The sequence below is a fragment of the Sciurus carolinensis genome, chromosome 6 (genome assembly GCF_902686445.1).
Source record: "Sciurus carolinensis chromosome 6, mSciCar1.2, whole genome shotgun sequence".
Lineage (NCBI taxonomy): Eukaryota > Metazoa > Chordata > Mammalia > Rodentia > Sciuridae > Sciurus > Sciurus carolinensis.
The window spans coordinates 27,954,596-27,966,777 of record NC_062218.1 but is presented as its reverse complement, the minus strand read 5'-3'; the positions used below and the strand labels follow the sequence as shown (position 1 = coordinate 27,966,777).

Here is a 12,182-nt window from a genome sequence, read left to right as displayed (position 1 = left end):
GGCCTCACTAAGTTGCTGAGGTTGGCTTTGAACTTGTGATCCTCTTAGAGCCTCAGCCTCCCAATCTGCTATGTACCACCATTCCTAGATCAGCTCCTTATTTTTATCTCATCTCATCTCTTAGTATAACATTTCTGAAGAATTGTCTCATAATCCATGGATTCTTTATATTTAGATTCAGGAAGCTTTTTAGGCAAAAAAAAAGTCAGTCTGCTTTCCATTTTGTCACATCAGGAGCATATAATGTCTGCTTATTCTTTATTGACAATACATCACTGACTGACGTGGCATCTACCAGATCTCTTCCTTATAAAGGTACCTTTTCCCTTTGTAATTAACAAGTAATTTGTGGGCCTATTGTCCAGCTACTATATGATGTTGGATCCTTTGAGGGGAAAAAAAAATCTGTTTCCATAGTTCTCTCTGTTTTCTATAGTTAACTGCAAGTTTATTTTTTATGTTCTTAGACATTCTTTAAAAAAGAGTCCCCACCTTCTACTTTTGTGATATTACTGTAGACTTGTTCTTTTTTATTCAGCATATTATGATCTGTTACTCTCATTTCTATCTTTAAGGCTTACGCTGTCCCAAATTTGGTCAGTGATATTTGACTCATATCAGCTCTTGAGTCTTTTTGACATGACTACATTAGTCTGAACTCTTCTTTTTTGGCACTGTAAGTTGTTATAGGTACACTTTGAGCTTTTCATTTCACATGGAGTCCTATGGTTTCTTTTCTTTTTTTTTTTTTTTGTGGTGCTGGGGATTGAACCCAGGGCCTTGTGCATGCAAGGCAAGCACTCTACCAACTGAGTTATCTCCCCAGCCCCCCGTGGTTTCTTATAAATGCCAGTGGTATTAGAAACTATTCTAAATAATGGTGTCATAGTATTTCATCGTATATATGTGTACTACATTTTGAAGTATGTATTTTGGGGCATTTAATTTTAATTTAATAGCAATTGTATTAAAATAAGTTAAAATGTATAAAAGACTATAGGGTACCATGTGACATTTTAAAATATGTATGTACAATGTATAATGATCAGATTAGGGTGATGGGTATATCCATAATCTCAAACATTTATCATTTCTTTATATTAGGAACATTCAAAATCCTCTCTATTAGCTGTTTCAAAATGTTTAGTTAATTGTTGTCAACCATTGTTTTCCCACTGTGCTGTATAAAATACTAGAAGGTATTTCTCCTGTCAAACTATACCCTGGTACACCTATTAACTGTCCTCTTACCAACCACCCTCTACCACACCCTTCCATAGATTTTGGCACCACTGTTCTATTTGTATTTCTTTTGAGATCAACTTTTTAGCTTCCACATATGAATGAGAACATAGAGCATTTGTAGTTCTGTGCCTGACTGACTTCCACTTAACATAATGTCCTCCTGTTCTATTCGTGTTGCTGCAAATGATAAATTTTCATCCTTTTTTGTGGCTGAATAATATAAATCCACATTTTTTGTCCATTTTCTGTTGATGGATACCTATGTTAATTCCTTACCTGTATTGTTGTGAATAGTTACAATAACAAGCAGGTACAAATACCTCTTCAACATAGAAATTTCAGTTCCTTTGAATATCTGTATCTATTTGCTGGATGATATGGTAGTTTTATTTCTAGGGTTCTAAAGAATCTCCCGTTCTAATGGTTGTACTAGTTTACATTTTCACCAGTAGTATATGAGACGACTTCTCTCTTCATATCCAGCCAACATTTGTTAGTAGCTATTCTAACTTGATGAGATGCTGATTGTAGTTTTGACTGGGATTTCCTTAATAATTAGTGATGTTGAGCTTTTTGTCATGCTCATTGGCCATTTGCATATCTTCTTTTGGGAAATATCTATTAAAGTCATCCCCTCCAACCTCAGGTCCTGGGAATTGAACTGTGGCTGACCAACAAGTATATATACTATGTTACAACCCCCAAACCCATTTTAAAATCAGATTATTTGGTTTTTTTTCCTGTTGAATTGTTTAAGTTTTGTAAATTAATCCCTTATTGAATGAATAACTTGCAGGTGTTTTTTGGTGGTGCCGGGACTTGATCCCAAGATTTTGTATACGCAGGCAAGTGCTGAGCCATGTCCACAATCTTACACATTGTCTCTTCACTCTGTTGATGATTTACTTGCCATACAGAAGCTTTTTAGTTTGATGTAGCCCCATTTGTCAGTTTTTCCTTTTGTTGCCTGTTCTTCTGGATTATGTCCGTAAACTCCTTGCTCAGACCAGTGTCCTGAGGTGTTTCCCCAGTGATGACTTCTAGTAGTTTCATGGTTTCTGGTCTTAACATGTGAGTTGATTTTTGTGTGTGGTGAGAGAGAGGTCTAGTTTTTTTCTTCTGAATATGGATATCCAATTTTCCCTGCACCATTTATTGATGTGACTTTGCTTTTTCCAGTGTATGTTCTTTGCTGCCTTTGTTGAAAATCAGTTGGTTTTAAATATGTGGGTTTGGTTTTGGGGTTCTCTGCTCTATTGGCCTGTGAGTGTTTGATAACAGTTCCATGCTGTTTTGGTTATTGTAGTAATGTTGTATATTTGAAGTCAGATATTCTAATGTTACCAGCTTGGTTTTTGTTTGTTTGTTTGTTTGCTCAGGAGTGTGTTAGCTATTAGGGATCTTTTGTGGTTCCATGCACATTTTAGCACTGTTTTTGAATTCCTGTGAAGAATGTTGTTATTTGATGGGATTCATGTTGAATTTATAGATCACTTCGGGTAGTATGGACATTTTAACAATATTAGTTCTTCCAGTTCCTGAACAGGGGTTGTCTTTTTTGTGTGCATGTGTGCCCTCTTTAGTTTCTTCATCAGTACTTTGTAATTTTTGTTGTAGAGATCATTCACTTCCTTGGTTAAATTTATTTCCGTGTTTTTGTTATTTGAACTTATTGCAGGTAGGATTGTATTCTTGATTTCTTCCTCATCATTTTGATGTTAATGCATTAAAAAAGTTTACTGAAGCAACTAGATAGAATAGTCCTTGTCTTAGGATAAATTTCTAGACATGGAACCATTATGTCAAAGACAATCCACTTTTTTATAATATGTGATACACAGTATGAAATTGCCTTCCAGAATGCTTAGGGCTTCTGAACTCTTTAATTTGTGGACTTTGGCAGTTAAAACTAGGGTTATTTTTATCTCAGAATAAGGAGTTATAGAATATTACTACCAACTGGTTATAGAAACATGAAGGATTGATTGAAATTATGTTTTTGCTTTTGATACTGCACACTTACAAATATTTCAGTTCTAACAATGTTGCTTAAAGTAAAACTATTTTAGTTTTCAATCTCCGAGCTTTTAGCTGGGTGCGGTGGACCTTGTCCATAATCCCAGTGACTCCGGAGGCTGAAGCAGCCTTGTTTTGAGACCAGCCTCCACAATTTAGCAAGACCCTAAGCACCTTAGTGAGACCCTGTTTCAAAATAAAAAATAAAAAGGGCTAGTGAGGTAGCTCAGTGGTAAAGTACTCCATTTGTTTGCTAGGCATTAACAGGAGAATTTGTTGTTCTTTAGCAGAATTCCAGAAAATTCTATCGATCTTTTAATGTTTATCCTGTTTTCGTAAACTGAGTAGTAACTATAATTAGACTTGCCTTATATTAGTTTTAAACTACCTGTGTGCAAGTGAAGATGATTCAGTGTTAGGCTGGTGATTTTGATTAATAAGTCAATGTTAAAGGACCTCACACACACTCAGTCTGAATTTTTTCATCTGTAAAGTGTGGTACTTGACTCTTCTAAAACTGAACTATCTGACAGACTGCTCCCCATATTGTGAACACTCAAATTCAAAGAATTAGAAGACCTAGTTATTCAATACCGTTGGCCTCTGTTGCCCTTAATCTGTTTCTTTGTAAACAATTCATGAAGTTATATTTAAATGGCAGTTTTACATTTTCTATACAGGACTGAAATCACTTGGGAAATGTCTATTATAGAGAACGGGGGTGTACAGCAATGATAAGAGTGCCTGCTTAGCACATGCAAGGCCTTGGCTTTGACCCCCAGCACCCAAAGGAAAAAGAATTTCATGCAAAAATCATGATCCTGGTCAGTGATACTCTAGAAATAGTTTTGTTCTTAATTTATGACTTTTTGAGACAGGATCTCACCATGTTGTCCTATGTTGTCTAGTCTGACCTCGAACTCCTGGGCTTGATGATCCTAGTGCCTCAGTCTCCTAAGTAGCTGGAACTACAGATGCATGCTATTCTGTCCATCTATCTTTGTTGTTTTCATTGGTCAAATTTGTTGTGTTTCTTTTGCGGGGTGGATGGTAACAGGGATTGAATTCAGGGGCACTCAACCACTGAGCCACATCCCCAGCCCTATTTTGTATTTTATTTAGAGACAGTCTCACTGAGTTGCTTAGGGTCTCACTGAGTTGGTTAGAACCTCACTTGCTAATGCTTACTTTGAACTGGTGATCCTCCTGTCCCAGCCTTCTGGGCCACTGGATTGTAGGTGTTCGCCACTGTGCCCAGCTTTTATTGTGTTTCTTTACAGTGAAATTTAAACTGTATATGTTTTTGCTTGTAAATTTGAAAGCCTTTGGCTGTGAGTTTGTGTTCTTTTTAATCACATTCTTAAGTAACAGAAGACATTGATAGGACTGCCTACTAAAGAGTCTGTTGATTACCTGATATATATGAGGCCCTGGGTTCAATCTCCAGTTTTACTTCCCTCCCCGCAAGAAAAATTTATTGAACTATAGAGTTTTTTTCTTAACTAGTCATATTAATTATTTCTGTTTCTATCTGATTTTGTGCTTGTCACTGATATGAGTCTACTTATTTTTTCCTACTTTGATTTTTAGGTATCACTTGTCTATTACCAATTTTATCTTAAAACTTCTTAAGCATTTATATACTTTAACAGATAACATAGACTTTGGGGGTGCTTTTCTCAAAAGTTGCTTGACTTCTTTCTCTCCTGGATATGTCTATTTCCAGCCTTCTATGATTCTGATTTCCCATTCATCTTTTCCCCTCATCCTTCTAGTTACACATTCTTCCCAGTATGTAGATATGTTTGGAGTCAGTGGGTTTTCTTTTTTCTTTTCAGTATAGTAGTCAGAGGAGCAGAGTTGAGTTCTCCTGGAGTAGTTGTTCTTTGCCATCCTGATCACTTGGAATCTCTCTGCTGAGCCTCACTCTTTTCCTGACTATTCTCACTTAAGAGAATAATGGCCTAACTGAAACAGATTGAATAGGAAGTGTACCAATTTCTGGAGATTTTGGTTTAAGACTATTAAGTTTTCTAGTGTTCAGATAGGCTTATATATAAAACCAGCAATTTTGTCAAATTTAAAAGTTTTACAGTTTTTAAAAAAATTTGTGAATCATTTAATGTAAATATTTATACAGTATGTCAGTAATTTGCATAATTCAGTGGTGCTTTGATCAATGAAAATGGATAGAATCTATACATTTAATCAGAAAACAGTGCTTTTCATTTTGGGGGAAATAGAACAGTGTTAATACTTAAATCCAAGGTCTGTTGTTATCCTATATTTTCATCTAACCTCCAGCTACATATCACAGACTTCAGCTAAGTCTTACTTACCTTGCCTCCCCAAAGTAGCTCCTGTTAGTTATTTGGTTTTATTACTTATATAACCCATCAGTCTTGGAGCTCATAATCTTGATATCATCTTTGTGTATCTTTCTCTTTTTTTAATCTCTTTTATCCTCTTACCCTCTAAGCATGTCATTTCTTATTTTCATGAAGTTTTTTTGGTTTTGATTTTTCTGTCTAGTATCGTAATTTAAAATTCTGCCTCAAATCCAGTGCTTCTCAGATTTTGTTCAGAGAATTTTTGTTTGGGGAAATAAATAGGTTCTATGACCACGTAAGTTTTATCAAACACTATCACATCTCTTCTATTGAACTACAAGCTTCTTCAAGGCAGAGACCAAATCTTACACTTTATACCTCTATAACACCGGCATAAGTCACTGCTTGAGTGACTTATATAAATGGAAGATAAAAATTTTCTGGGTATATATTATTATAAATATTCACATGTAAATCTACCTGTATCAGTGGGATTTATTGACTTTAAATTTATAATTAATATTTAACTTGTTCTTTTATAATTATGTAACATAATTTTTGTTTGATTTTATTTATAAGGTACGTCTTATTCAGGTTATGAAGCAGCAGTGTATTCAGCTGCATCTTCCTACTACCAACAGCAGCAGCAGCAACAGAAGCAAGCAGCAGCAGCAGCAGCTGCTGCAGCTGCAACAGCTGCCTGGACAGGGACCACCTTTACTAAAAAAGCACCATTCCAAAATAAACAACTGAAACCAAAACAGCCTCCCAAACCACCCCAGATTCACTATTGTGATGTTTGTAAGATCAGCTGTGCTGGACCGCAGGTACTTGTGTTGTATGTTTTATCATGAATCTCAGTAGTTATTTTTGATAGTTAAGTATGGTGATTTTCTAACTCTTTTGCCTACACAAAAAAGGTTTACATTTTTTTTTTTTTCCTGTTAGCTTTTAGATAATACATGCGTATAGTTAGTCCTTCACATCTGTGCGTTACATATCCATGGTTTCACCTAACCATGAATCAAAAACAGGCAAAAAAATTGCATCTGTACTGAACATGTACAAACTTTTTTCTTGCAATTTCCCTAAACAATACAGTACAACAGCTATTTACATTGCATTAGGTATTAAAAATAATTAGAGATTATTTGATATATATGGGAGGAAATGTTTGGGTTATATAAAACTACTACGCCATTTTATATAAGGGTATACAGCCTTGGAATTTGGTAACCAGTCTCTCACTGGCAGTAAAGGATGACTGTATTTCTCTTAAACAGTCTTTGTTTGGTAGGGAAAGAGAGTCCTGGGGATTGAACCCAGGGGCACTTAACCACTGATCCATATCTCTGGCCCTTTTTATTTTGAGACAGAGTCTTGCTAAGTTTCTTAGGGCCTCACTAAGTTGCTAAGACTGGCTTTGAACTTGTGATCCTCCTGCCTCAACCTCCCCAGTTGCTGGGATTACAGGCATGTGCCACCACACCTGACAGTCATTTTTTTAGAAGCTATTTGTATTGAAATTTGAGACTATTGTGCAGGGGAAAAAAAACTATAAAATAATTATGAATGTAACTGAAAAATAGGGAAATTACACTTTTTTCAGGATGGCTGCTTTGCTTATTAATTAAAAGCTAAATTCAGATTCAAAGTTTCATACTCAAATTTATAACTTTTCTGAGACTGACTTTTATACATGCTTTATATATAGAATATTACTTATTTCTGTAAACTTCTCTATAAGGTCTATGGGAGTGTTGGGAAGAGGTATAAGCACATGTCTTTTTCAAAAAGATGAATTAATGAAACATGTGAGACCTTTATTTTCTGGTTTTGTTTTGCTCTTGTTTGTAAACCCTAAAATGTGTATTTAGGCATGAATCTCTTTAAACAAGCCAAAGAGTTCAACTCCTTTCCCAACTTTGTTTGTTTTTATTTTAAGAGTGTTCAGTTTTTGTATAAAATTTGGCAATCAGCTTGGTAGATTAAAAAAAGTTCATTTGAAAAGAAAAAAATCATATTTTGACTTTCTGGTAGTTTCTTCACATTATAGCCCTCTGCGCATCCATTGTACATTTCTTTTTAATTTACTGGATTACTTCTATGTTTAAAACAAATTTGGCGGGGGGGGGCGTTTTCAATTACTGGTGTTCTCTGGGTTATACCAGTTTTAATGTATGTGGCTAGATTTATAAAACCATGTGGTTCTTTTTCCTCCCCTGTTTTGGGTATGATAGGAAATGGTGGTATTGTGACCATGTGGTGGTGGGGGCAAGTGGAGTGTTTTGCAATACCCCAAGTAAACATGAAAGGGAGCAAGGATGTTAGTCTTGAGGAGTATATCCTACTCTGTGTTGGCTGTTGAGAGGGGATGATATGAGTACCAAGCACAGACATAGGAAATTTACTAACTGTGTGGGTGCCCATATAGTCATGGAACATGGTACTAAGGAGATAGATAGTTCAACAGCACTATTTGGAAAGGAAGATACAAGGCTGACCATTGTTTGCAGGGAGAGAGGGGAGTGCTAGATGGTTAAACAAGAAGGGGCCAAGGATACTTCTGCAAGCCTTAAGTCTGAGCCTTAAGGGTTAATGAACCTTAGAGAAAAATATCCCTGAGATTTGAATTAGACTCTAGGTAGGGAGAGTTAAGGTAGTTTGAATTTCCAGACCAAGGTTGAATCTTGGCTCTACCACTAATCACGCGGGCTTGGGCAAGTTTGAGACATTGACTTCTTTGAGCTTTTCTTTCCATAACATGGATTTGTCCTGAGTCATTAATAAACTATATATGGAGCCACTTCAGGCCACTGATGTATTGACAGAAGAATCAAACATCTGGTCCTTAAAGTCCCACCCAGCTTTGAAATCCCATGATGAACATAAGAATTTTGTGCTTATCATTTGTGAGTCTTAAAAGTTATTTTAATAATAAAACATGAAAGAAGAGCTATTTGGGCAAACTCAGAAAATAAAATTGCCTAGTGTGCAAAATATCTGCATGGTTTGTTGGTAATTTTACCATAATACCGGCTTTCCTTAGTAATATATACATTTTTTGACTCTTAGGTATTTTAAGTAAGCTCTTGATCAGAGTGGCATGGATTATAATACAGATTATATGTCAGAATGCATTCTGAGTATAAAAAGTCAGTTTTATAAATAAACATGTCTATTTGTAAAGAATCTTATTACCATGCAGTAAATTCTAATTTTTTTCCCTTCCTTCTTGTAATGGTATAAGATACATTTTTCCTACCTCATCTTAATTCTGTAATTAATTTCTTTGTGGAATGATCATTCTCCTTGAACATTGTCTCTTCAGCGTTATACATAAGCAATAAAGAAATGAATTCTTGAAACTGAAAGAAGTTGCCTTATGTTATGCCTATGTATGAAAGTGTTTTACAGCACAGTGTTGGATAAATTAATTCTTGGAGGGATTTATTCCTCATTGATGAAGTGCATGCTTAGCATACATAAGTTCCTAAATTCAGCCCCAGCACCACCACCCCAAAAAAGTAATCTCCATAAACAGTGTAGAGACCCACAGATATATCATATATAGAGTGACTCTTTCTTGCTCATGCTCACATTCTTATTCAGCTGCTTTTAAATTTTTCATTTTTGAGTGAGTACTGGAGATTTGAGAACTGAATAATCTGAAATTCTGTAGAAAGAATATTAGTGAAGCAAAATTTGCCCTTTTTGTTTAAAACAGACTTATAAAGAACACTTAGAAGGACAGAAACATAAAAAAAAAGAAGCTGCATTGAAAGCCTCACAAAATACCAGCAGCAGCAACAACTCTACTCGTGGGACTCAGAATCAGCTACGTTGTGAGCTCTGCGATGTGTCTTGTACAGGAGCAGATGCATATGCTGCCCACATTCGTGGTGCTAAGCATCAGAAAGTAGGTGGATTTTTTGGCACAAAGCCTTAAATCTTTGTTTCCTTTACCTTTTCAGTGGGGGTTTAAGTAAAGGTGACTTCAAATTTTGAAAACATTGTGTTTTAAGCCTTGCTTAGATGCTAGCATTTAAAATGCTTTAAAGGGAAAGACTGGATAACTTTCTTTAAATTGGATTAAGCCACTTATTTCATGGTTTGTAAGTTATATGATCACTTTCTAGTTGGTCTTTCTTAATTTTGATTGACTTCCATGTGACCAAGTTGTTTCAGCTTTCCCTGCCTGTTTCCTTACCTGGTCATAGATGAAATATGTATACATATGTGCTTCACAGAGATTATCTTTAAAGTAATGAATTTTGTGTATAAAAGCATATCACTTTAAAAATATGGCTTTTCAAAAGACTGGGCTTGGAGCCACCATATGACCTAGCTGTACTACTACTCAGTATTTATCCTGAAGAATTAAAGTCATTTACTACAGTGGTACATGCTTGCCCATGTTTATAGCAGTACAATTCACAAGAGCCAAATTATGGAACCAGCCTAAGTGTCCATTAGTAGATGAATGGATAAAGAAATGTGGTATATATGCACAATGGAGTCTTATTTAGCCATAAAGAAAACTGGAATTATGGTATTTGCAGGAAATGGATGAAACTAGAGACCATCCATTTGTTAAAGTGAAATAAGTCAAACTTGGAAGGTTCAGAGTCAAATGTTTTTTCTCATATGCGGAAGCTAGAGAAGAAAAAGGAAAACAAAGGTGGGGATGGATCTCCTAAAAATCAGAGGGAGATCAGTAGAGGAAAAGGACCAAGGGGTGGGGGTTAAGTGCTGGAGAGTGACATTGGCCAAGTTATCCTGTTATATGGTGTGCATGTATGAATATGTAACAACCATTCCATCAGTATGTACAACTAGAATACGCCAATAAAAATGTGGAAAAAAATATGTTCAGATTTTCTTTTATGATGTCATTTAGATAAGCTTAAAAATTTGCACTTTGTGTTTCCTGACAAATAAATGCGCTTTTGTTTTGTAGGTGGTTAAATTACACACAAAACTTGGTAAACCTATTCCTTCAACAGAACCAAACGTTGTTAGCCAAGCTACTTCTTCAACAGCTGTCTCTGCTTCAAAACCAACTGCCTCTCCTTCAAGCATTGCAGCAAGCAATTGTACTGTGAATACTTCATCAATTGCAACTTCTTCAGTGAAAGGTCTTGTGACTACAGGAAATTCATCTCTTAATAGCACATCCAACACTAAAGTATCAGCAGTGCCTACCAATATGGCTGCCAAGAAAACATCTACACCCAAAATAAACTTTGTTGGCAAGTACTGAAGTTTCTCTGTGTTCCTCTTACCTCTGTCAAAGTGATATTTCTTTTCCATTGAAGGATTAATCCTTCTGCTTATGCTATTCAACCCATCCTTTTTCTTCTCCAGATATATGCCCTTTTCTCTATATCTGTCCTCTATTGGTTTCTTCCCTTCAGCCATAGAAATATGACCATATCTTACTGAGTTGTTAAATATACAGAGACCTTTTTTCCCATTTCTATAATTTTCTTAAACTGTTAACCTAATTCTTACTTTCTGGGTATTATGTTTTGGAGTTTTGTGTTTGGTTTGGTATGGGGGTGTTTTCTGCACAGTTTTGGGGATTAAACCCAGGGCTTTGTGTATGTCAGACAAACATTCTACCACTGAGCTACATCCCCAGCTCTTACTTTATTTAACTGTAGTTATTTTCTGTCTACTATGGTTTTCCCATTGTACGCTTTTCTGAAACTGATTTCAGGATTCACTAAAGACCTAATTGTCAAGCGCAGTGGCCATTTATTGGTTTCATCCTGTTGACCTTCCTAACATTCAGTACCATTAACTGTTGTATTATAAAGCTTAAGATACATCTTTATCTCTGTTTATATGTCCACCCATTCTTTTCTCTAGTATCTTTATTGGTGTTCTTCCTGGATGCTCATTAAATAGTTCCTAAGATGCTGATTCTAGCTTTTATCTCACTATGCTCCCAGTATTCCTGGGTGATCTCATCCATTCAGATGTGTTCAGTGACTTAAAATGTTTTTGGAAAATTAAAAACCCCTGAGTTTTAGAGCCATGTTTTATATACTTATTCTCTGTATGTTTCCACAGATGTTTCCCAGTGTGTTCTATTCTAACTCGTGAATCTATCACAAGCATACCACAAAATAATCTCATAAAATTATACTGCTTTTTCAAATGGAAAACTTTACTAATACTTTTCTTCTTATTCATTGCTTCCTCCAGCTATTTCCTGTCTTTTCAATTACCTTGCCTTATTTTTTAGGTCTTAAGTCTCTTCCTTAGAGCTTTGTTTCTTACTGTGTCCAGTTTCTTCATGCTTTTCCACAGTCTGATCAGTCATTTTAAAATACATATCAAATTGTGTTAGTCTTCCACTTAAAATCCACTTTGACCTTCCCTTAGCATATCTATATTCCTTAATTATTTCATGTAAGATCCTTCATAATCTGGCTCCTACCTACCTTCCTAGTTTTATATCTTGTCACATCTACCTAGATAGTGATTTATATTGAATTATTGACTTTTCCTTGAATTTGCAATTTAACATGTTGCTGTGCTTTTTAAGTACATGCTATTCTGTTCAGACATTATTTTCTTCTT

At 35.5% G+C, this 12,182-nt stretch overlaps 1 protein-coding gene across 1 annotated transcript in view; it reads left to right on the top strand.

Moving 5' to 3' along the window:
• Zfr (zinc finger RNA binding protein) overlaps positions 1-12,182 on the top strand; it is a 76,844-nt gene that overhangs the window by 25,678 nt on the left and 38,984 nt on the right. The window contains 3 exon segments of the mRNA XM_047555395.1: positions 6,171-6,418; positions 9,319-9,510; positions 10,552-10,843. Coding sequence (XP_047411351.1) covers positions 6,171-6,418; positions 9,319-9,510; positions 10,552-10,843 — 732 coding nt within the window.